General features: G+C 37.7%; 1 protein-coding gene across 1 annotated transcript; it reads right to left on the reverse strand.

Annotated features, from left to right (window-relative positions):
- Positions 1-208: 208 nt before the first annotated feature.
- LOC149820135 (universal stress protein A-like protein) lies at positions 209-24,544 on the reverse strand. The gene is made up of 4 exons (XM_089982006.1): positions 24,300-24,544; positions 22,448-22,569; positions 22,227-22,345; positions 209-483 (listed from the first exon to the last, which is right to left on the reverse strand). Exons 1-4 carry the CDS (start codon positions 24,481-24,483, stop codon positions 375-377), a joined length of 534 nt encoding a protein of 177 aa, XP_089838132.1. The 5' UTR covers positions 24,484-24,544; the 3' UTR covers positions 209-374.
- Positions 24,545-25,771: the final 1,227 nt, after the last annotated feature.

Genomic DNA, 25,771 nt, shown 5'->3' on the forward strand with positions numbered 1-25,771 from the left:
TTTTTGCCATCCTGTCCATGATAATCTCACTTGCAGCACTTGCTGGCAACGTGTTTGCTGCCACTCGCATGCCAGACTGCCATGAAAGCACCATGCATGCAAGAGTTGGCACACAGAGAGCAGGCTTAAAGAAAGCATGCCCAAAACCAAATCAGACAGTTTATCACAAACAAACAAAAGCAAACAATGTTGATAATGGGCAATATAAGTGACAGAAGCAGGCCTCAATGGGCAATCTAAACGACAGAAACAGTCCTTAACACTGCAACATTTCTGATAGTAGTTTTGAGTATGTACACCAGTTTGTAATGTAATATGCAATATATGTTATGAGAGTGGATTACAAAGGGAAACTGCAGAAGCCATGCAAGAAATTAATCGTCGACTGGATCTTGTGGTGCTTCATCTGCCTTCCTTTTTATCACAATCACTGGGCAGTCAGCATGCTTTGTGCAAAATTCACTTACAGTTCCAACAAATACCCTGTCAGAGAGAACTCATACATGCATATGGATGTCAGTGTTTTCATGATAAGCCACACCCAACTTCTAGACAGTAGAGAACAATTTCAGAGAGTTGGTTTTGGAGAAAACCACATTTTCAACCTATCAAGACCCCTAACTTGAACAAAGCAACCTTAGAACCATGTTTTCAACATAAAGAAGGCTTGTGTTTCATAGTCATGTACGAAAAAGTTCTTGGATTACCTCGTCGATATTAATGGTACATTCCTGAAAAGAGGAAATATGCTTTTCACATTCACATTCACATTCATATATCAAAATCGTGTGAGACCATGTGAGCAAGAAACCAATGCTGGATATAGGTGCTTTAAACAAAAAGTTCAGGAGCATGAAACCAATGCTGGATAATAGGTGGGACCCACTCTGGGCTGAACCTCGCATTGGTCAGTCCCATTCAACCCAAGCCTAGTGCATCAGGCTCAAGAAGGTCTTGCTTGCCTCAAGTCTTGCAAATGGACCCCATTTTGGATCATCATGTCTTAAAGCAAAATGATGGATGCAGCAGAGCACAAGTTTAACTCACAAAATAGGCACAGAAAGAACATGAACAAATAGGTGCTCGGCTCAGCCTGTATAAGCTTGTTAGGTAGTAATAAAGTATAGTTTAAATATATTTTACACCATATAAAATAGGGTAGAATAAATTACTCAACTATTTGGTTTGGAAGCAATAGCTTTAAAGACAGAATCTTATTGCTTCCAGCTCTGAAACAAGCATGTATATCATCCTTTGATTTGTTTTATTTTCTGGCAAGCTGGAATTACTGTACCACCCCTACTAACTGACTATACTGTACAAAACTCAAAGAGTATTATTAGAGGTAATTCCTGATTTAAGATAATTAGCTATGCATTTACCGTTCTCCAGAAAAGAGAACACTCCAAGTTTAATAGTTGCGGCAAAAGTGTTCAAATTTGTAAAAAACCACTATCCCAAGGGCATGTTTTTCTTATCAAGAAGAACAACAATCCACAACCTTGCCTTGCAAAGTTACTATGGTTGATACCATGGCCAAAGACTCATCAATAGTCTACATTGTCAAACATTCCTCGTTCATAATCATAAATGGCATCTTGTTTGGGGCAGCTGAGGCTTGTGGGGCTTGTTGTTCTTCATCTGAATCAGATTTTACATTGTGTTGTGCTAGTGCATGAAGTTCTTTTGCACATGCCAATTGTTGTAATCTTACTTCTCTCCTCCTATATCTCACAAAGATTGGCAAATATTATAGCAAGTGCATCATATGGAGCTCGCATGCATCGTCGCACTAGAGCACCAAATTCTCAAACAATGTGTTTCATGCGATGTGTACCTCCTTTAATCAATGAACGAAAAAATCTATATCTCAAAACATTATGTCGCCCAAAATCGTTGGCAATCTTACAAAACTACTACACTGGGTCATTTCATCCAACCATTGCTAAATCTAATTATCAAAATAAAATATCATGGAATACCAAAGTTAAAAGGTTTACAACTTTACATAACACAATGACAGGATCAAGAAAGATCATATACAAGGTTACAAACTAAAGTCAAATCAGATATATATATATATATATAAGCTCAATGATTTTCTTCGTTTGTTGCAACGTTCACTAGCTTAATATGGTGATGGTTCATCTTTATTTTTTGAATAAGGAACAACTTCTGGCAATTTTACTTTAATGAATGTTGCATGTACTAATGCCTTTTGTTTATCATCTTCTATGAGATTCGTAAGAAGCTCGACATGAACATCAGAGGAAATAAGATGAGTACATAAACGCGCAGTGGAGTTGTGATGCCCTACGATGTGACATTTAAATCTATATAATCCACCATGCATTACAAAACCACAAAAGTTACATTTTATTATATATTTCAAAGGTGTCCTTAAATCCACCGGTTTGTGATATTTCCATGCTATATTATTTGAGCCACAACCTCCACCGTCCATCGACTTCTAGAGCACAATTTTGATATTAAAATAGGTAATTTAAGATAAAAAAAGAAAAAAAAAAACTACGATCAACAACATATTTAGAATTAAAAAAAGGGTTAAAGGCAAAAAAGAAAAAATAAATTAAAACATCAAAAGAAATGAGCTTACCTAGGTTTTGATGCCACTTCAATCTCACACAAATCAGACCCCTAGGGCTAGATTTTGAAAGTTAGAGGTAAAAAAAGGTGTGTAGGATGAAAATGGACGAATTTAGGGTAAATCACACCATTGACCTGGTTTTAAGGGTTAGAAGACAAAAAATGAGTGTGTAGGATGGAAATGAAGGGTTTTAGGGTAAAAGAGGGGCTTTAGGGTTAAAAGCCAAAAAAGGTTAGGTAGGACGTAAATGAGTGTTTTTTTAGGCAAATCACACTTCTAAGACTCAGATCTAGTAAAAGATCTAATTTTTAAGATGATTTTGATATCAAAATAGAGTGGTTAGGCTTAAGAAAGAGGTTTAGGGAGGAAAAACATGCAAAATTGAGGTCAAAATAACCTTTGGGGGCTAAAAAATGGCCCTCATAAGTGGTCCTTCGCAAAATTTTCAGCACTAAAAAAGTAAAAAAAAAAAGAGTTGACTCCTACGATGTGGGGCGTATCCTACGATACACCCATGTATCATACGAGTCATATCATATTGATATGATAATCGTACTGAATACAATATGAGCCTTATAAAAAGGGGACAAGAACTAGCGACTAAACAAACAAGCGAAAAGAGTTCACAATGAAAGAGTGATGGCATGTCATGCTGGGAGGCAAGATCAAATAGTTGATAAGTACTAAAACAACCAGGAACCCCTATCTCCAACAGATGGAAGAGGTTAAGAATTTGGTGGAAGACGGGCTTTTTGCAAAGGCAAGAGACAACATAGCTAGAGTAGAGTTAATAGTTCCTAAACAACCATCCAGAAGAATTCCTTTAAGGACGGTCATAGACTTGCCATGAGTTGGCTTTAAAATACACTACAGAACAATGTACGCCAATGGAAAATACACTACGTTTTCTGCTTCCCTATACTTGACGGCCAAGCGGCCCAATGAGACAGGGATGTCTTCACTCGTATAAGGGAGATAAAAAAATACTGAAGGAAGTCCTCCATGTATTGGCCAATGTTGGTGTCTTGCCTAGGTTCAAACGCGAACAAGGATCGCTCCTTGTACAAAGCAGCTTTTCGCAGATCTTTCTCTGGAAACCGTCTCATCATATCAGTTCCCCCACTGATACTACAATATAGTGTATTGTATCATATGATACTAAATTGATAATACTGAGTGTGAAACTACATGCTTTGGAAGAGGAGAAGCTCAGTTGCAGAAAAGGTAAAGCATACTTCCTCCAATATGAAAACCGAACTTACTCAATACTGGAAATGTGCTCTTGTTGGCGAAATTATATTTCAATATGAAGACTGTGTTTTCCCTATCAAACCTACATAGCAATGGGTGGTTTTTGGTTTAAAGGCTGAAAAAATGCATTTAGGAAACCACACATTTTAAATACTCTTTTACATGTCACTTCCTACCTTCTTCCACTTATTCATTATTTGCTTCCTCTAATGCTTCTTAAACTCATACTTCACCTGTTAGGGCATTTCTCAGACACTTGCTGCTGACTTCCTACTTTGTGCAAATGCTTCTTGAACCTGCCTCTTTCTTTCCAAACTATGGTTTCAGAAGTTTGCTTCAAGTGTATTTACTAGAAAATATCTGAACCAAAATTCCACAATAAATTAACAAAAAGAACAAATTATTCATTGAGCCTAGAAGGTAATAACTTCCAACAGATATTGAAATCAACTGAATTAACACTCTCCTGCTTCCTCCTCCATCGCTTGTGTACTGCACACAAATGGGTTCATGTCCTCCAGATTGAAAGGTCTGAAGACAAGCTTGCTCCTAAGAAAAAATGCTCGGCTTCCTCCTCACTAGTAACCTTACCAACTGGAATGAACACAAGAGAGCACATCTGGCTGGAGCAGAAAGAGACCGAATTGCATGAATCTGACAAATGTACTGTCAAGCTTAGTGGACTAATCGTCTACTGACTTTCTTGGCTGCGATTTTCAATGAATGAATTATATTTCCCTAAAAAAAAAAGATAAATGTACTGCCAAGCAGTTATCAGAGAAAAGTTCTTGATTGACTTAGGTGAGCAACCCAACAACTTAGGACAAGATGAGAAAAAAGGACTTGGTTTGATTTTTAGGGCGTGGAACTGAGTGAGTCCAAGTACGTGTCATTATGTATTGGATGTCGATGGAATTTCAAGTCAAATGATTTTAGTATTTTGCTAAAAACAGATAAAATTTCTGAAGTTGAACTATGAGTATCTCTTCCACACCAGCTCACACACAATTGTATTTGTTAATTAAGAAATCACCTTCACTCTCCAGATGACGGAATCCCTTGTAAATGAGTTCAAATACAGAATATCAGACGAAGCACCTATACCTATAGTTGATGCCACTTAGAATGTTCAAGATAAAATCATCAGTCATGTTTCTTTCACTGCTAGCTTCCCTTTAAAAAACCATAGAGGTTAAAGCCTCACTTTATATAAACTTTTTACATGTGGATAGAATTACTTTTAGAATATATACATGCAAATAGAAATACTAGAGAACATATGCGCAACAATTAACCAACCTTAGCCCCAAGGGATTAGGCACAGTGGGATGGGGCCTAGGCCGCTTGGTGGGCGGTCTAGGTTCAAATCCCATGGGCGTCACCCCCTGCACAAGCCAAAGCTTGGTGACTCCCTGGGGGTGAAGGGTAAGCCCACAGAGCTTTATGTTGCCAGGACAGTGACCACAAGTATGGCAGGCCTTGACTAGGTCCTGGGGGCAGTTTCTCAGAGTAACAAATTAAAAAATAAACCATCCTCATTTGAACACCACCACACTCAATCTCCGCACAACTAGCCTGAAGGTTTGATGAAGTTAAAAAACTTTTTTTACCTTTAGATGATTACAAGCAATGTTGTTTGTATCGTTACTTTTTAGAAAAACGATATGATACACACTTGTATCGTGATACGAGTGTGTATCGTATATGTATCGTACATATCATACAATACTGGCATGTATCGTACCATCTAGTACAATATAGGCTATGTCACAAGGACTCGGCAAAACAGATGTCGCACCCGCGTCGACGCAACGCGGGTGCGGTCAACACGACCCTGGGTGCGGTCAACACACCCAGGGTTATTTTTGTCCACTATTTGGGCGTAAAAAAAAATCCCCGATGAAAAGGAGGATTAGGGCAATTTTTTTTTTGCCCTAATCTCTCCTCTCTCTCCCCCGAGCTCTCACCCATCGCCGCCCCAGCTCCGCCTCCCAGGCTCCTCCTCTCCTTTCGCAGGTATGTACCCTCTCTCACTCTCTTCTTGGGTCGGCAGGGGAGGGGCCGAGCACCCCCCCCCCCCCCCTCTCTCGGTCTCTTGTTGGGTCGGCAAGGGAGGGGTTGAGCCCCCCCTGCTCCCTCGTTTTTCGGCACAGGAGGGGCCGAGCCCCTCCCCCATCTTTTTTTTTTTGGGTCGACAGGGGAGGGGTCGAGCCCCTCCCCCATCTGTTTTATTTTTTGGGTCGACAGGGGAGGGGCCGAGCCCCTCCCCCGTCTGTTTTATTTTTTGGGTCGACAGGGGCATCTGTTTTTTTTTGGGGTCGACAGGGGAGGGGTCGAGCCCCTCCCCCATCTGTTTTATTTTTTGGGTCGACAGGGGAGGGGTCGAGCCCCTCCCCCATCTGGCTCTTTTTTTGGGTCGACAGGGGAGGGGCCGAGCCCCTCCCCCATCTGGCTCTTTTTTTGGGTCGACAGGGGAGGGGGCGAGCCCCTCCCCCATCTGACTTTTTTTTGGGTCGACAGGGGAGGGGTCGAGCCCCTCCCCCCTCTGGCTCTCTTTTTGGGTCGGCAGGGTAGGGGTTGAGCCCCCCCCCCCCCCATGCTCCCTCTGTTTTCAACAGGGGAGGGGTCGAGCCCCCCTCGCTCTCGCTCTCTTGTTGGGTTGGCAGGGGAGGGGCTGAGCCCCCCCTTCTCCCTGTGTTTTCGAATTGATTTGAAAATTTTAATGTATTTTTTTTTTTTGTGTTTTCATGATAAAAATGACGGATAAAGGGAAAGGACTTGTGTCATCCTCATCCCAACATGTGAGTTTTGCTGCTAGTTTTGCTGATAGTTGCAGTGGGATTGATGATGTGGGGCCACTATGGGTACATGTAGATAAACTTGCAAAAACTGGAGAAGGAGGTGGTGGAAACAAGAGATTTTGATGCAAGCTCTGCGAAAGAGATTTTGTTGGGTCTTACACAAGAGTGAAGGCTCATTTGTTGAAGATACCAGGATATGACATTTCAGCTTGCAGAAAAGTTGATGAGGCAATGCGAAGACAATACAAGAAAATACAAGAAGAATATGAGAAGAGAAAAGCAATGGCCGATTCTTCCGCAGTCAGTGTGCCATTTGCAAGCCACCAAGAAGATGCTGAAAAAAAAAAAAGTCAATGTAGGAGGTAGAGGAACGATACAAGCAGCATTCAATACATATGGAAGAGAAGAATTGGATACAAAAGTTGGGAGGTATTTTTATTCTGGTTCACTCCCATTTAATGCGGCTAGAAATCCTTATTGGAAGGATTTAGTAACATCCTTGGCAAATTGTAATTTGAGTGGTTATGTGCCTCCAAGTTCAGAAAAAATATGAACCACACTTCTTGCAGAAGAGAGGGCAAATGTGCAGAGGTTGCTAGAGATTAAAAAATATTCATGGGAGCAAAATGAAGTTTCTATTGTGTATGATGGATGGACAGATATTCAAAGGCGTCCATTAATCAATTTCATTGCTTATTAGCTTAGTGGCCCAATATTCTTAAAAGCAGTTGATGCATCTGGGGAATATAAAAATGTAGAGTATTTGAAGAGATTGTTTATAGAAGTGATAAAAGAAGTGGGTGATCAGAAAGTGGTACAAATCATTACAGACAACGCTCCAATTTGTAAAAGTGCAGCGTTGAGTTTGGAGAGTGAGTACCCTCATATTTTTTGGACTCCCTGTGTAGCACACAACTTAAATCTAGCCCTAAAGAGCATCTGCAACCCCAAAGAAGAAGAAAATTCACAAGCATATGCTTTATGTTCATGGATTGAAGATTTAGAAAGAAATGTCAAAAGCATTAGGAATTTTGTTGTTAACCACCATCGTGCTATGCTATATTTAATAGGCATTCTAATTTGAAATTGTTGAAGGTCGTTTAAACACGTTTTGCGTCCATCATTGTGATGATGAAGAGGATTAAAAAAGTGAAAAATGCTTTAACATGGTGACTGATGAAAATTGGACATTCTATCGTGCTGATGATGATATCAAGGCTCAAGAAATTAAGAAATTCATTCTTGATGATGAGTTTTGAGATAGAGTGGTATACTTCATTTAATTTACGCAACCTATTTGGGAAATATTAAGAGAAGTTGATAAGGATGAGCCCATGCTTCACAGAGTTTATGAAATGTGGGATAATATGATTGAAAAAATACAAGCTATAGTTTTTATGCATGAAGAAAAAAACCATACATTGGATAATTCAGTTTTTTTTAATCATATTCATTCAATTTTAGTCAGAAGATGGGATAAGAGCAACACTCCTTTGTATTGCATGGCACATTCTCTTAATCTAAAATATTACGCAAATAAGTGGCGGGCTGGTGGTATTTGTCGTGTCCCTCCAAATTTAGACCTAGAACTATCAAGACATAGAAATATGCGTATGACAAGACTTTTTCTAGAAGCATATCTTCTACATCAAGTCACACAAGAGTTTGGAAAATTTTCATCTTCGAGATTATATGGACCGACATTATTCGCGAGAGAAGAAGATAATATAGATCCTATCACATGGTGGTCAACAATTGGATCAGAAACACCTCTTCTGCAACGTCTTGCATTAAGATTGCTATCGCAGCCTGCTAGTTCATCTTGTTGTGAAAGAAATTGGAGCACATATTCTCAAATCCACAACATGAAGAGAAACAAACTCACCAACAAGCGTGCAGAGGATTTAGTATATGTTTATTCAAATCTTCGATTACTTTCGCGAAGCAATGATGAATACAGGTACTAATTTGCTCTCTTAGTTATTTGATTATTTCTTAGTTTTCATTTAAATATACTTGTATTGTATTTATCATTTTCAAATTGGGTTTATAACGCAGACAAGGAACATCCAAATTTTGGGATGTAAACCCAGAAGAGTGTGACTTCGAGGGAGAACATGAATTCAATGTAACAAACATGGATTTAGCTGAGCTCAGTATTCCTTCTAATGATGCATTTGATGATGAAGAAGAAAATTATTAAAATCCATTACTTCATCAGGATATACTTTGGTATGTAATTTAGTTCTTTTATACAATACTTATTTGATTGATATTTAGGTCGATTTATGTAATTGCTTTACTTATTTGATTGATAATTTGATATTTAGGTTGATATACTGCATGCATGATGAATCATATTATGAGTTTATGACAATGTTTACTGTTAAATATTAAACTGTTAAAACTTTAAAATTATATATATATATAATTTACATTTTTGCCCCTGCCGCACCCCCGCACCCGGGTTTTTTGGAAGTGCCGCATCCCCGCACCCGCACCCGCACCCATATGACATAGAATATAGGGTGTATCGTATGAAACACCTTTGGCACACTTTAAAAAGGCTTGAATCATAATTTTTTCTTTTTTGGCTTTAAAGACCTCTTGACGACCGATTCTCTCATTTGTGTAGAGGCCGTTAGAGAGGTATCCACACACCCTAGGAATCGTGAAAGCGATTTGGGGGCCGATCCGTGCGCAAGGGAGAGGGTTTTTGTGATTTCATCGAGAGTGCATTTCCACCATTTTTCCACTAAAGGAAAGGGGTGAAAGTGAAAAAACCCTATTCATTGCTTCTTATTGAGTTTTCTAAAGAGAAGATGGCATCAAATGATCCGTCATGGCAATGGGGCACTCGAGTAATGAGTGAAAACCGATTTTATGGTTGCATTTTGTACATTTCATCATTGTTTTGTGTGTTATGTGTTGAGAAGCAGTAACTTCAACAGTAATAGGTCTGATCAGATTTAAGAGACGCTGGTCAGATCTGACTTTCCACACGATCGACAACTTCCATTGTCTTATTTAAAACACCACCCACAAACACTTTCATCGACTTAACAGATCTGATTTAGATCACAAAGGGAAAGGCTATGACACGCAGCATGAAACCCACAACCATGACAAGAAGTTTATAATCACCCAAAACTGAACGCAGACTTGAATCATAAAAAACTGTGTCATTCACCCTCAGATCGATACCCAGATCTGAACACACACAATTAAAACTGTATCATACCTCACCAGATCGACTCCAAGCAGCGACTGCAATCTTGGTTTACATACCCGATAACCACGACGCAAAGATCACATGCTTGCATTCATCGACTGGCCTCCACTCCGATGTCGATAGCAAATCTATCCTCTACGACACACCAAGAACAAAGATGACGCCCAGATCTGCAATCCCTCTGACGCGTAAACCTATTTGAGGAGGAACTTGATCAGATCACACACCCAGATCTGCAACCTGCTCTGATACCATGTTGAAGTTGGCGGCTAGGGTTTTCAAGTAAACAAGAGGGAGAGAAGAAGAGAGAGAGAGAGAGAAGAATAGAAATCGTTATTTCTCATTAGGGCTAATCTCACTTAAATAGAGAGATTAGCCAGCAACAAAGAATGTACAATAATACCCTTAAGAATAATAATTAAATACCAGGGACCCGACCCACTTCTGCTTCTCAACATTATACAACAACAACAACAACTACGCCTTCATCCCAAAACAATTGGGGTCGGCGATATGAACCAAAAAAGAAAATCATTCTGGGTCTTCCACATGAATCCTTCTCCTCCCATCATTTCTATTCAATGTCATGTCCTCGGTGAGGTTCAAAGCACTCATATCCTTTTCTATCACCTCCGTCCATGTCTTCCTAGGCCAACCCCGACCTCTTTTAACTAATATATGTTCTCATTTCTCCATCCTTTTAACTGGAGCATCATTAGGCCTTCGCCGAATATGTCCAAACCACCGTAAACGATTCTCTCTCATCTTATTTTCAATGGGAGCAACACCTACCTTTTTTCATATCTCCTCGTTCCGAATCTTGTCTTTTATTGTATTTCCACACATGCATCTCAGCATACGCATCTCAGCTAAACTCATTTTTTGAATATGATGTCTCTTGGCAGCCCAACATTCTGTACCATATAATAAAGCGGGCCTAATAGTCGTCCTATAAAACTTTCCCTTCAACCGCAATGGCATTCTACGATCGCACAACACTCCAGTTGCACTTTTTCATTTCATCCACCCAACCTTTATCCTATGATTTACATCTCCATCAATTTCTCCATACTTTTGAATGATAGATCCCAAATACTTGAAACAATCATGCACCGGTATTTCTTGTTCACCAAGCTTCACTACACTCCCATCACTACTTCGTTGCTTACTAAATTGGCATTCCATATATTATGTCTTACTCTTACTCAACTTAAAACCTCTTGCTTTTTCTCCATAATTCTAACTTAGCATTAACCCCAGCTCTAGACTCATCAATCAAAACAATATCATTAGCAAACAACATACACCATGGCACATTTTCTTGAATTGATCTCGTAAGCTCATCCATCACTATAGCAAATAGGAAAGGGCTTAAAGCAGATCCTTGATGTAACCCAACCGTTATAGAAAAATTGGTTGTCACCCCTCCACAAGTGCGGACATTGGTTACTACTCCTTCATACATATCTTTAATTATACTAATGTACTTGAGAGAAGCACCTTTCTTCATCATTGTCCACCAGAGAACGTCCCTAGGTACTCTATCGTATGCCTTCTCCAAATCAATAAAAACCATATGCAAATCTTTGTTCCTCTCTCTATTTCTCTCAATAAGTTGTCTAAGAAGATGTATAGCTTCCATAATTGATCTTTCAAGCATAAAACCAAATTGATTCTCCGATATCATGACAACCTTCCACAACCTAGACTCAATCACCCTCTCCCAAAGTTTCATAGTATGACTCATGAGTTTTATACCACGATAGTTTGTGCAATCTTGTATATCACCCTTATTCTTATATAGAGGCAGCAAAGTACTCTTCCTCCACTCATTAGGCATCTTATTTGTCCGCCAAATCATGTTAAAAAGATTTGTCAACCATTCTAAATCTTTCTCTCCCAAGCACTTCCAAGCCTCGATAGGTATACCATCTGAGTCAACTGCCCTTCTTGATTTCATTTTCTTCAAAGCCTCTGCAATTTATTTCTTTTGAATCTTGCCCATAAAGTCACGATTCATCTCATGAAAAATAATGGAGAAGTCTCCAAGATCCTGAGCATGACTTTCATTAAATAGCTTATCAAAATAATCTTTTCATCTCTCCTTAATCTCCTCATCTTTGACTAAAACCCTTTGTGTTTCATCTTTGATACATCTAACCATACCCAAATCCCTCGATTTTCTATCTCTCATCTTTGCAAGCCTATAAATATCCTTCTCGCCCTCTTGCTTCCATCTTTGCTATCATATACTTCTCCAAATTCTCATTATCACGACTCTTACTTAGATTTCTATAACACGCTCTTTTAACCTAAATAGCTAATTTGACATCCTCGTTCCACCACGATGTATCCTTACCTAGCGGTGCACCGCCTTTAGACTCACCCAATACCTCCTTAGCCACCTTTCTCATGCCACCCGCTATCTTATTCCACATTGATTATGAATCCTCCTCGAGACACCAATCAGCTTCCTTAACTACCTGCTCTACAAACATTCCTTGTTTAGCTCATGTCAGTGCCCACCACTTAATTCTAGGATCTATCCTATGTCTATCCCTTTTGCGGCATTGTCTAATTCTAAGATCTAAAATTAAGACTCTATGTTGTGTAGCTACACTTTCTCCCGGTATAACCTTACAATCGATGCAACAACCCCTATCTCTCTTTCTAAGTAGGAAAAAATCTATCTGACTCGTATTAACCCCACTTTTAAATGTTACTAGGTGAGACTCCCTCTTCCTAAACCAAGTGTTTGCTAAGATCATATCATAGGACAAACCAAAATCTAAAATCCTTTCTCCACTTTCGTTTCTTTCTCCTATACCATAGCCTCCATGGATACTCTCAAATCCATCCCTACTAATGCCTACATGCCCATTAAGGTCACCGCCGATGAAAAGCCTTTCTCCATAAGATATCCCTTATACTACTTCATCTAAATCTTCCCAAAATTGACGCTTAATGGAATCATCTAAACCCACTTGAGGTGCATAAACACTAATAATATTAATAATATCCGTACCTAATACTAATTTAATAAGTAAAATCCTATCACCCTTCCTACGGACCTCAACTACATTATCTATAAACTCACGACTCATAACAATCCCTACTCCATTCCTATTCCTATTTATTCTTGTATACCAAATCTTATATCCCCAAGGTTTTATCACTTTTGCTTTCTCACCTACCCATTTGGTCTCTTGTAGACATACAATATCAATCTTTCTCATACGCATAACCTCTACTAACTCTACCAACTTACCAGTTAAAGACCCTATGTTCCAAGTGGCTAACCTAATTTTATGATCTTGGACTAACTTCTTTACCCCCACCCGTCCAACAAAATGAGGGAACCCTTGCCTATTTGACACCACACCCGGGCGCCAGTGTGACGCGTCGCTTCTGAGCGACGACCTAGCAACCCTTGCCCATTTATCACTGCCTCCGGGCCTATAGAGTACAGTGCGTCGCTCAATAGGGAACGCCCCAACGAAATTCTCATATTGGTTCATATTCATAGGGTATGACTAAGTTTTTTTTATGTTGGCTGTCACAGGCCTACCGCAACCCTCCTCCTTTATCCGGGCTTGGAACCGGCAGTGTATAACTAAACATTTATACACGGGCTTCTCAACATTATGATTTTTTAAAATTGTTTCTATTTTTTCTGATTTTTTTAGATTTTTTAATTTTTTTCAAAATTTGTGGTTTTTTACAGTACAATACGATATGATATGTATCTTATTTTGGGCCAGACTGACCGATACGATAATTACAACCTTGATTACAAGCTCACCTAACAACCAGCAATATCACAATTTCTAGTCTGTTGTTTGCACGCTACCTTCATTCTTCAATCCACTGGACACAATGTTATTATCACCTACATACATATCCTCATGCTAACTCAAGTCCAATAGGAATTATTTGCACAATCTTTACTCCCACATCTTGCAAGCCCTGCATTGTTTTTTCTTGATGTGCTTCATATGGTTGAAACACTTGCCTTGAAGACTACCTCAAATAAGGTGCATGTAACTTGATTGGATAGCTGGTCTGTGAGGGTCAAAATCCTTGTTTGACCAGATTCAAGAGAAAACAAAGGAAAAAAATGCACAAGCTAGAATACTCTTCTTTTGGCAGATTGTGAAAGTCAGCCTAGCCTAGTTTAGGTGGTGCTTGGCGCCAATAAACTAAATTAACCAAAAATAAAATTTCATAAAAGAAATCATATCGTGGTTATAATCCACGATTTCAACCAATTCATAAGTTCCATTGTATTATACAAACAAAACTACATACCCTTGTTCATCGACATGCATGGAAAATAAATAATGTACCACACATTAAGAAAATTGCCTATGAATAGAACCATACCTAATCATACACACATATGCACAAGATTGCAACATGATAAACAGATGAAGATGAACTCACATTAAAAGAAAATCACATTCATAACTTTAAATTTATCAAGTTTATTAACATCATAAGGAATTGCATCTATACCAACTTTCCAACCTATCTATACAAATTATAGGAGAAAAAAATCCATGGATCATGCTTCTCAACCAATAGCACAGAGAATTACTATAATGCCTTGTCCTAAAGCCATAACTTTTATGGTATGTACAGGATTAGGCACTAGGCAAGCAAAATGGGACCTCACCTAAATAGGCAAATCTTTGGCTCAAGCAGAATACAACCTGAGACCTAGCAATACCTAAGCCTAGGCAACAATACAGTCTGGGTTGGTGTGACCTGGTGGACAAGGTTTTTTCAGTGAGATAACAACTTTCCTTAAAAATGTAGGAGGCTCCACCTATTTCTTCAAAATTTTGAATTTTCTGAAGGAAAAATGATTTTCTTTTGGCAGTCCTTAGCTACAGACTGTTGAAAACTTTTTATGACAAAGCATTGGTAACATATTGTTGAAAGTATCTTTTGGAAAAGCAAGCTGGGGAATGACCCTGAGGGATTCAACCTGAGACCAATGTTGACAATATCGGCTTCAGGCTGCATCATTTTTCAAATCGATTCAGAGTAGAACTGAATCAAGCCGAATCAGTCACTTTTACTTTTTTAGTTTAAAAAACATTAAAAACTAAGAAATATTTAAAAATAAAATAAAATAAGGGCCAATTCAACCCCGATTGGCAATTCAGTCCAATTCAGCTTGATTCGAGGTGAATCGGGATTGAATCAGTTGATTTGATGCGTATTGGCTGATTCAGGCTGATTTGTATCAATACTGGCAACATTGCGTGAGACCCCTCAGTTTTGTAACCAACCATCCAGTTATCTCCTTCAATCCCATCAAAAGTAAAAGTCTATCATGCAAGTTTTTTTTTTATTTCCCTAGGGAACTTTAGTTCATGGTGTATCGTCCATGAGGATTACACATTTTCGCCAACAACATAACTCATTTTCACTAGAAACATAGGCTTACTCTAGTTAAAAATAAATGAGTTTGCAGGCCAAGGAGAACATCCTGTGACTCAAGCATCCTTCCAACACATGCTAGATTCTATTGGATTTGTGTTGTGGTAGATGTTGCTCCATAAATATGAGAGTATCACAGCTGCCTTCTACTCGCATAGATGGGCTCACACTTTGCAGCCATTCATCATTAGAAATATGCATATCAAGTGCAGTCGGGTCAGAGGTCTTCGTACACGTGACAGAAATGGTAGAACAGCTAAAAATGGTTGACTTAATACTTTTTGTGAGTGACCAACTAGTATGATAGTATTTTGGGGCTGACTAATTTCAATTATATCAATATGTAGTTGAAAATAGTAGTTATCATCGGGCTGCAGAGCATTACAATCATCATTAGCTGTGGTATCATGAGGATCCTGCTCAGCAACACTGCAATCAATTCTAGATGGCCAAAAGGTGTGAAATGTGAGATCTTCAGTGGAGTCACTCGTATCATTGGACTGACGCCCACATCTTAATGAAAAGGAGGCATGCATGGATATGAGAACACATTTTGCCTCTAAATCTTAGCATTGATAGCATTGATAACTATTATATTCATCATCATAGCTGATGAACTGACTAATTCTTGCTTTGGGAACAGGTAATATTGGGGTGGACTAGAAACATTTGGGTTGTGAAAGATGATAGTTAGGATGTTTACCATGCAACAAAGATAAAGAGATATCCCAATGCAAAACAATCAAAGCCATATGATTAATGAGATTCACTGTAGTGTAAAAGCTTCACTTCATATATTTATTCTCAATTTTACACCACCAGTTATAGTGATTGTTGCCTTTATTATGTGTCAATGTTTCCTTTCCACAATGCCATTTTGTTGAGATGTCTTAGGAAAAGACAACTCATGCAAGTATTTGGTAAAAATAACTACATATATATTCATCACCACCATCACTTCATAGGTCAGAATCTTACAAGAGAATGGAGTTTCAACACAAGAATGAACTTTTGACCCGAGAAAGGACTTACCCTTGGATTTCAGAAAGAAGATTCAAGTAAAAAAGGGTACAATAAAAAATGAAGAAACAACTGGAACAAATAAAAGAAGGATCACAAATCTTGTTTTCAAAAGAAACAAGGTCTTTACTACTAAAGTATCTAAATAACTTGAGTTACAATGACTAAGCAAATGCAAAAACTTAGTCTCTATTAGATTTTTCCACATCTAACAAGAGTAGTAGACAAGAAGACAATGAATTGGAACACAACCAAGCTTCATTCAAAATATAAAGGTTTCCACACCTTCATATAAATAGAATATAGAGAAGATGTGTTTGTAAGAGTTTGTTTAATCCATCAGTCAGGACATCAAAATCAATTTTTTAATACTAGAAATAGGAAGCGTATTAGACAATTGAAGAGAACATCTTGTACAAATTACAATTATCCCTACATGTGTGATGAATAGATGTTTTCTATCATAAGTGACCACTTCACTTAGAATCATAGTCACAAACATCAGTCTCAGCAAGGCAAATTCTCGCGATAGTACAGGTTTAGTTGATATATCTCAGAAAAATCTTGGGAAATACTTGATGCATAAAAAACTATAAAAAAATAAAAATAACAAAAATAAGCAATAAAATACACCTATAATAAAAGAAATAAGTAAAAAAACTAAAGGAAAGAAGAAAAACATATAGAAACGAAGTAAAAAAGAAAAAGTAACTGATAATTTTGTGATATTATTGCAAATTTTTTATATTTTTAAAATATCACAGTATTTTGAACTTTTATATGTTTTATGAATTTATAGCTATGTCACATGGGTGCGGGTGCGGCACTTTCAAAAACCTTGGGTGCGGGGGCGCGGAAAATATATATATATATATATATATATATATATATATATAGAAGGGGGGTCCAAAATTGAAACTTCTAAATAAAATCATTTAAAACTTCAAAATATGGGTTTAATTTACACGTTGGACTTTCGGAGACCTTTCCTATTCTCAGTGAAAGCTTTTAATTTCCAAGAATCTAAATAAAATCATTTAAAACTTCAAAATATGGGTTTAATTTACACGTTGGACTTTAGGAGACCTTTCCTATTCTCAATGAAAGCTTTTAATTTCCAAGATAGATTTTAGGAAACCGTTTTCTATTATCAACACTTTCCAAAGCTGCCTTGTTGAGAAACTCGTTTTATGTTTTTGGTGGATGAGAGGAAGTTTTATTACTATTAAATGAGAGAGAGAGAGTTTAATGAGAATTTATTCACTTGAAAATAATGTTGTTCAATGCATTTTAAATGAATTTAAAGCAAGGGTCTCTTTTTTTTATTTTCCAAAGCAGATTTTTTTTAATCCAAAAAATGGACCAAAATGACCCTGGGTGTGTTGACCGCACCCAGGGTTGGGTTGACCGCACCGGGTGCCGCACGCGCACCCGCGTCGCATCGACGCGGGTGCGGCACCTGTCTAGGAGAATCCCTGTGACATAGATTTATAGAGATATTTTCAAAATATCGCCTATATCTGTGACTCTGCTTAGAATATAATATGACCCAACATGAAGAGGCTTACCTGGATCACTTGTAACATGATGCACAACTCTACAATCTAAGCATCATTGGCCTTGGAGTGGGGGATTCTATTGAATAGGTGTTATATATTTATTTTGCTGCCCATAGATCCTTTGTCGAATTATGGTGTAGATTTAGTTGACTAAAGGATGCATGAAGTATGCCAAAGTCTAAGGTAATGTTTAAAAAATTGCCGAGTCAACTCAGTGAGTCTGTTGGCTCAGCTCGGCCATCTACCTGGTCAAAAAATTGGATGACTAGGTTTTCCACAAGAACCGAGTCAGCCAAGTTTTCATATGACTTGGTGATGACTCGCTAGGGTCAACTTATGACTCAGTTGAGTCATATGTATATGTACATTATTTATGTATTTATTTATATATTGCATGAGTTTACAATGTATATATTTTGCATTATGTATTTATACTTATGCAACTGTATATCAAATATAATTATATACGTAATTACCTATATATCTATTTGATTAATAAAATTAAAAGTTAACATGACCCAGCCAAGTAAATGAATTTACTCTCCGAGTAGTCACGAGTCAGGCAATGCCGAGTCGAGTCCTGAGTCACTGGATTCTAAAACACTGGTCCTAGGAACTTGACACCATTGACGACTCCACATAGTTTAGAATAAAACTACAACCACGAAATGGTTCTTCTCATTCACTGTTGTGTTGGCTGCTGTATGTCAAATTACTTGGCCATCTCCTCGATCCTCCCATAATAGAAACACATTGAGTTAATATATCTGATCCTATGCTGTCAAACCAACAGCTTCCACGCTAGTGATAATATGTGGAAACAACATTGTTAATAGACATTAATGGCAGGATCCAACATGACACATATTTAAGCAGATTTCATTCATTATCCTCACAGTCAGATTCAGATTTAGTTTCAGTTATTTCCTATTCAAGTCCGCATCCGAATGCAACTCTGACAAGGACACATATGATTAGTTAGATCTCGTAATACCCACATCTGAACTGAATCCTCGCTGTTTGCATCCCTACTCCATGGGATACACTGAACACAATCATGTACAAAATTGTTTATATAAAGTAAACTGTGGTCTACAGCAAGCATCTCAATCATGGTCTTATGGATTTAATATGCTTGTCTCATAGAAAGATATATCAATTTAAAATAAACTATTGTCTAAAACAAGCATCTTAAACAGTCACATGGATTTTATATGCTGTTGGTGCTCATGGATGTACTCAAGAAAAGTGAGGGTAGGCAATGAGGTACCTGAGCTTGTGCATTTAAGTGTCTAGTGATACAAGCTCAAGCTTAAAGCCAGCTCATTAAGAGCTTGTGAAAGTTTAAATAAATCAAATACTATTATAAAAAAATACACTAACAATTATGCACATTTAAGAATATTGAATAGAACTTCTGATATACATTTTGGCTCATTAGAAAATCAAACTAAAATTTATACATTTTCTTTAGAATGTTTTAACATGAAAACCAGTGTTCTATATGGCAGTATTTCTGTGGGCTTGCATGAGGAAGTCATAAATTTAATTCCTGTTTTTCTTCCATGTTTTATTCTAGTACACAGGTTATATATTGGACTTCCTTTTGTAAGGGTTTTCAATGGCAGATTATTTAGCTTTTCACTTTATTTTCCTTCTTATTTTATTTTTTAACCTCACTTTAATTATATTCTTTTTGATCCACTGCTACAAGTTTTTAAGTATACACAAGTTGAACATCATCACTCTATCTATGTCACATGGACTCTTTAAAAGGGCCGCTGCATCCTCGTCAACGCGATCTATGTCACATGGACTCTTTAAAAGGGCCACTGCACCCTCGTCAACGCGACGCGGGTGTGTGTGCGGGTGCGGCGTTGGAGGGGGGGTTAGGGCACAATCGTGCCATCCCAACCCCTCCCCCCTCCTCCCCATCCCCTCCCCTCCTCCGCCTCCTCCTACTCCTTGTACTCCTCCCCTCCCTTCCTCGACTCCTCCTCCTCTTCTGACGGCGGCGACGGTGATGACGAAGGGCCCCCTCTTCGACTCTTCCTCCCCTCCTCTTCCGATGGCAGCGACAACAAAGGGCCCCCTCCCTAGCTCCTCCTCCTCTTCCTCTTCCGATGGTGACGACGAAGGCAACTTAGGTACATCTCTCTCTCTCTCTCTCTCTCTCTCTCTCTCTCTCTCTCTCTCTCTCTCTCTCTCTCTTTGTTCCTCCTCTTCTTCTACTTTTTCTTCCTTCTCGTCCTTTTGTCTTTCTTCTTCTCCTCCTCCTCCTCCTCTCTTTCTTCTTTTTTCTTCTCTTCCTCCTCCCCTCATTCGCACAAGGGCCGAACCCAGTCCTACTAGGTTCGTCTCACTTAGCGTAGCCATAATATATTTAGGTTGATTTAATTGTGGTGTTATTTTAATTGATGAGGAATAACAATTATAGATTGTTAATATGATTTATTGCATGAATTGATGATATGATAATTGTTTTTATTTCATTAGTGTTAACTTAAAATCGTTAAAAATTATATATATATATATATATATATATATATATATATATATATATATCCTCCTCGCACCCGTCCCTGAACCCGCACCCACAACTATGTGACATAGATCACTATCATTACCTCAAGACACCAAAAAGACATCTAACCATTTGACTTGGCTAATCATTAGTTCTTTGTTTTACTTCTTCATTTTACCCTTGATATATAATGGTTGGTGAGTGGTGACCAACTTAGCTTGCTGGGTGATGAATATTAATCCCTGGCAGTTTTATAAGTTATGGTGTTTGTTGTTTATGCATAAATATGTTACAAACTCCAAGTCAGATCCCTCTTATTTGCAGCAACAGAAAAGAAATCATAAAATCTTCTAAACAAAAATAATGAAAATGTGAAGAAATCATAAAATCGAATAAAATATTGGTTTTGTGTGCGCTGCTCTGAAAAGTGAATTGGTATCTGTATTTATCATTGCTAAATAATCCTCCATGTGTGATTGGCAATGAAAATGACCCAAAATGATGTGCGGAGTCATTCACAAATTTTTACGAATTAGGGATTTATGAATTCTCAGAAAAAAGGGGAGTTATGTCCTCCCCTTCTCCCTCCTTTCTGTTTTTTATTCATAGTTTACAGGATATCTGGGCCTTTGCTTAAACATGATGTTTTCCACGTCTGAGAGTGGAAGGAAATGTTCAATACACATAGTCCATGCAACCATTGCTAGGGTCATCAACCATCCAAAAAACATGCACAATCAAGAAGAGCATAATCATCCTAGGTGATTGCCAATTGGCTAACATTTACCTCAACCAAGCAATATTCATGCAACTTAAACCCTTAGACAGCTAGGACCATCCACATGACTACCTTCCACTAAGAGCATTTTAGAGTATTCGCTAAAAGAATGCATGATATGGCAGGGAAATAGAGTTCAAAAACTCTGTATAGCAATCTAAAGTTAGACACTTACCATACAATAGATCTATATCTCGTCAAGTAAAATACTAGCCAAATTACAAAATAAGCCCAAGCATGCAATGGAAATATCTTAGACTGAGCTATCTTGGGGTTGAATCTCACCAGGGATGCTGTGCCAGCTAGTCAATTCAAAGCACAATGACAAATTTAAAAACAAAGGGAGCAAAAAAAATAAGCCATCTTATAAAGAACAATAAGCCCCACAATTTACCTATTTCTAACATGATAGATTAATTATTGCAAATTTGCAACTATATTATATATAGGGAAATGAAAACCTCCCCAATGGAAAACCCTCCCAAACCTCCCCAATGGAGGTTTTATTGGATTTTTGGTGTTTTTTAAGAAATTCCGACGGTACAAATGTGACCTATATGCTTGTTTCTATATGAATCAGTTCTTGGAGCATTTGATTCCAATGCATGGATAGGTTTTTATAAGTTTCAAAATCAATGGCATACAATTTTCATAAATTTTTGAGGCTCCAAATACCATTTTTCCTATCCAAAATTCATGATCCAAGTGTCGATTTATAGTAAATCAATCATGCTGAACACATCTGACATCTGTACATTCAGAATTTTGAAAAAAACACCAAAAATTTTCCATTGGGGAGGTTTGGGAGGGTTTCCATTGGGGAGGTTATATATATATATATATATATATATATATATATATATATATATATATATATATATATATATATATATATATATATATATATATATATATATATATATATATATATATATATATATATATATATATATATATATAAACTTTTATCAGAAACTGCATGTGGAACTTGTTGGTTGAAATTACCTTTGGAATGGACCTAGTCCACGACTCCCAACAACAAGAATATCTGGTTGAACACGCTTCACTTCACTGCAAATAACCTCCTTTGGATCGCCTTGCTTTATCCATGCTTCACAAGGAACCTTCAAGTAATGAAGGTCATATAAAAAGTTATCAAACTTATCATTAGTATATAATAGAAACAAAGTAAATAAATTCATCAGTCAAACAAGGTGTTTTCCTACTCCAAGTTCATGGCAGCGTGAAACAAAGTACTCCAATAATTGAAGCCCTCTAATTTTGTCCCTTCGCCTAATATCTCGGAAGTCTTCTGGTGATGCATAGATGCTATCCATGTCATTGAACCCTAGTTATAACAAATAACACATACCCAGTCAGCAAGTATTTAATTTCAATTACAAGGTATCAAACATAAGAAGCTACAAAATAAAGTTAAGAAAATTACACCAAGCAAATTACACTATATCAGGTATAAAAAAAAATCATGAAGAATCAAAGAGAAGTTGACTTGTAAAAGATACCAAATCAAAATGGCCATGCTAGCCTGTGACATAATCAATACAGCCACCCTTCTTCAAATTAAAACTGAAGTTTTACTACATCACAGTGATTTGCCTCAAGTGTAGTGAAATTCAAAACAAGGGAGTCAAGCCACTGAATCATAGATGAGGAGGATCCCAAGTATAATATGGATTATGGATTAAGGAAGGTCAATACATGCGGACAAACAGAAAGAGAATAACATAGAGATACAGCCAAGTCTATCAGCATGACCCCAGTACTGAACCCTAAAGCATAGTCACAAATCTTGGAAATGGAAAAATCTCGTGACACTTTTACAAATCAGATTTTTCTCAGAAAAATCAAACATAAACTACAGGCAGGCACATATAGTAAACATATTGCACAAATGTTTTTTTATGTGTTGAAATCACATTATAAATGTGATATTTTGAAAAAAGGAGATTTTTTTTTTAAATATTGCTTTCTCACCATAATATCGGCCATTGAAAAATATTGTGTTAAAAATGTGATATTGTCAAAATATCTGAAATATTAGTCATTATTCTATAAATTTCCAGGTTAATGTGAGGGAAACGGCTTCAATGCAGTTCCCTGACCCCATAAAGTTCAAACACTGAAATCTATTCAGCAACTATTTTAGTATATTCAGAAAGCCATTCTTCTGAAATCAGTAAGACCATACATGCACATCTTTCGTATATTGCAAAAGGTCACAACCTTTAACTTCTAATCCTTATTCTCAAACAAGAAAACAAAAACCTGTCTAACACGCACTGAAAACACTTGATAATTGCCTTTGCTTTTAAGATTTACCAACGTACAACCTTACACAACCTACATGATTCTCTGCAATGATCAAATAGAGGAAAAGCATGCATGTAATATACCAAGGACCTCCAGATCAAGAATGAACATAATGCTTACAATTTCAGAACATGGAATCAGTTATCTATTTGTGCATTGCAATTGAAGTTGCACTTTCCGGGAAATCTTTCAAAAGTAGACGATATAGAACGAGTCACCAAAAATCATCAAAATATCAAGAAAATGCCAAATTACCAAGGCCAAGAAACTACCAAAATGAAAAATGCAACAGAAACGATACAAACAACATACATAACCACGATTCAAGAACTAATAAAACAACACTCTGAATATCACAACGACGACCCACAATATTTAGCACCACTCAAAGATTTTCAAAGAACAAGGCTAGTGGCTTACTGTTTTGCTAGTGACTTGAGCAAAATCCTTGTTAAACAAACAAGAAATCGACTTTCCTATATAGACCATAAACACCAAGAACCGCAAAGCAAAGAATATTCGAATTAAAATGACACCAACAACAATAGTTCCATATAAATCAACAAGATTTAGAAAATAACACAAGCATATATATATATATATATATAGAGAGAGAGAGAGAGAGAGAGCAAACAAACAAACAAACTAAACAAGAACGTCCAAGAAAAGAAGAAAAAGGAAGGAAATGGAAAGGATAGAGAAGGTGGGGAGGGATCGAATGGATAGGATTGGTAGTTTGGACGTTACCATCTTCGTCGGGGACTTGGACGTGGAGGAAGAGGAGCTTGAAGGGGGAAGAAGGGTTGGGTGGGCGGATGAGCTTGTTGAGGAGCCAGTCGAAGGCGTTCCTGCAGCTGATGGAAGGGTGCGGGTAACCCTTCACCGTCGACTCGTTCACACCCACCATGATCCTCGTCGGACCCTCCTCCATCGTTTGCTATGATCACCTCTCTCTCTCTCTCTCTGGCTTTCTTGACGGTTGGCTTCCCTCCCCCTTTTCAACTTTTTAACTTTTCTATCGGGTAGCAGCAGCAGGTAGCGGTTTCAAACCTCGCGTGACTTCGCTAATCGACAAGACACAAGAAAAAAGTGAAAATGTGCAAACAAAAAACTTAAATAAAAAATCTTCAAAGAAAAAATTCTTTAAAAAAAAGTAAAATAAAAATAAAAACAAGGGTTTGTAAAGTGAAAGAAATACAAGAGGGTAACTGGGTAATTTTCTTTAGTCTAACCAAGGATTGACCGTAGTAAGGGATTTTTGAGAATTATTTTGTTAATTAGACGTGTATTTGTAATATCTTAAAAGTTAGGCGTGTTTTAGGCTAAAACTTAAGCTGTTTTAGTAAATTTTTCAAAAAAAAAAACAAGAAATATGAAAAGTGATAATGGCCCGTGTGCCAGGGTGACCGGATTCATCACTAACCGATCAGAACCAAATCATGTAAGGTTCGAGTATAGTGATAAATAAGAAGATCCGATTAAGACCTGGGTCCGGATCTGAAGGTCTGATTAATACATGGACCCGGGTATGGTTTATGAAATTTTATACCTGACCCGAGTTTTGATTAAGACTACAAATTTTCAATATAAAAATGATAAAAAATATGGTTTTGCCGGGTATGACCCAGTGGCGGAGCCAGAAGTTTTTCGTTGGGTGGGCAAATTTCGGGTCTCGGGGACAATGCTATGGTCTTGAAGGACGATCCATTTATCTGGACCAGTGGCGGAGCCAGAAATTTTTTGCCCACCCATTGTCAGAAGAAATTTTGGTTGTGCGTGATAGATCTGACATGCTCTTCTAGAAGCAGCCTCCCTGGCCGGAGAAGAAGATGGCCATCAAGTTGATGGTACCATCTGGTTTCATCATTCTGAGGACCTTCATGGCATCGGCCTGCCCGTGGTCAGGCTACAACACACTTTCAATCCCTCTTTTCCTCCATTTAGTGAAGCAAGCATAGTGTTTTGCATGGCACCCATAACCAGATTTAGGTTCCAGTCATCCATATCGCCATTTTTGTGATTAGGACCTCACCGATGCAAGTTGTTTTCATCAAATTGGACCATGTGTATGTGATTTACATCATCCATTTAGTGAAGATCGGCATTTGAATAGACAGAATCCGACTTATGTGCGGGACCTTTTGCTGGTTAAAAAATCAATAACCATTAATAAAAACATGGTTTTTTTTTTGTTAAAGAACACTGTCAAAATAAATTGA

Source organism: Nuphar pumila, chromosome 12, assembly GCF_984573655.1.
Source record: "Nuphar pumila chromosome 12, dmNupPumi1.hap1.1, whole genome shotgun sequence".
Taxonomy (NCBI): domain Eukaryota; kingdom Viridiplantae; phylum Streptophyta; class Magnoliopsida; order Nymphaeales; family Nymphaeaceae; genus Nuphar; species Nuphar pumila.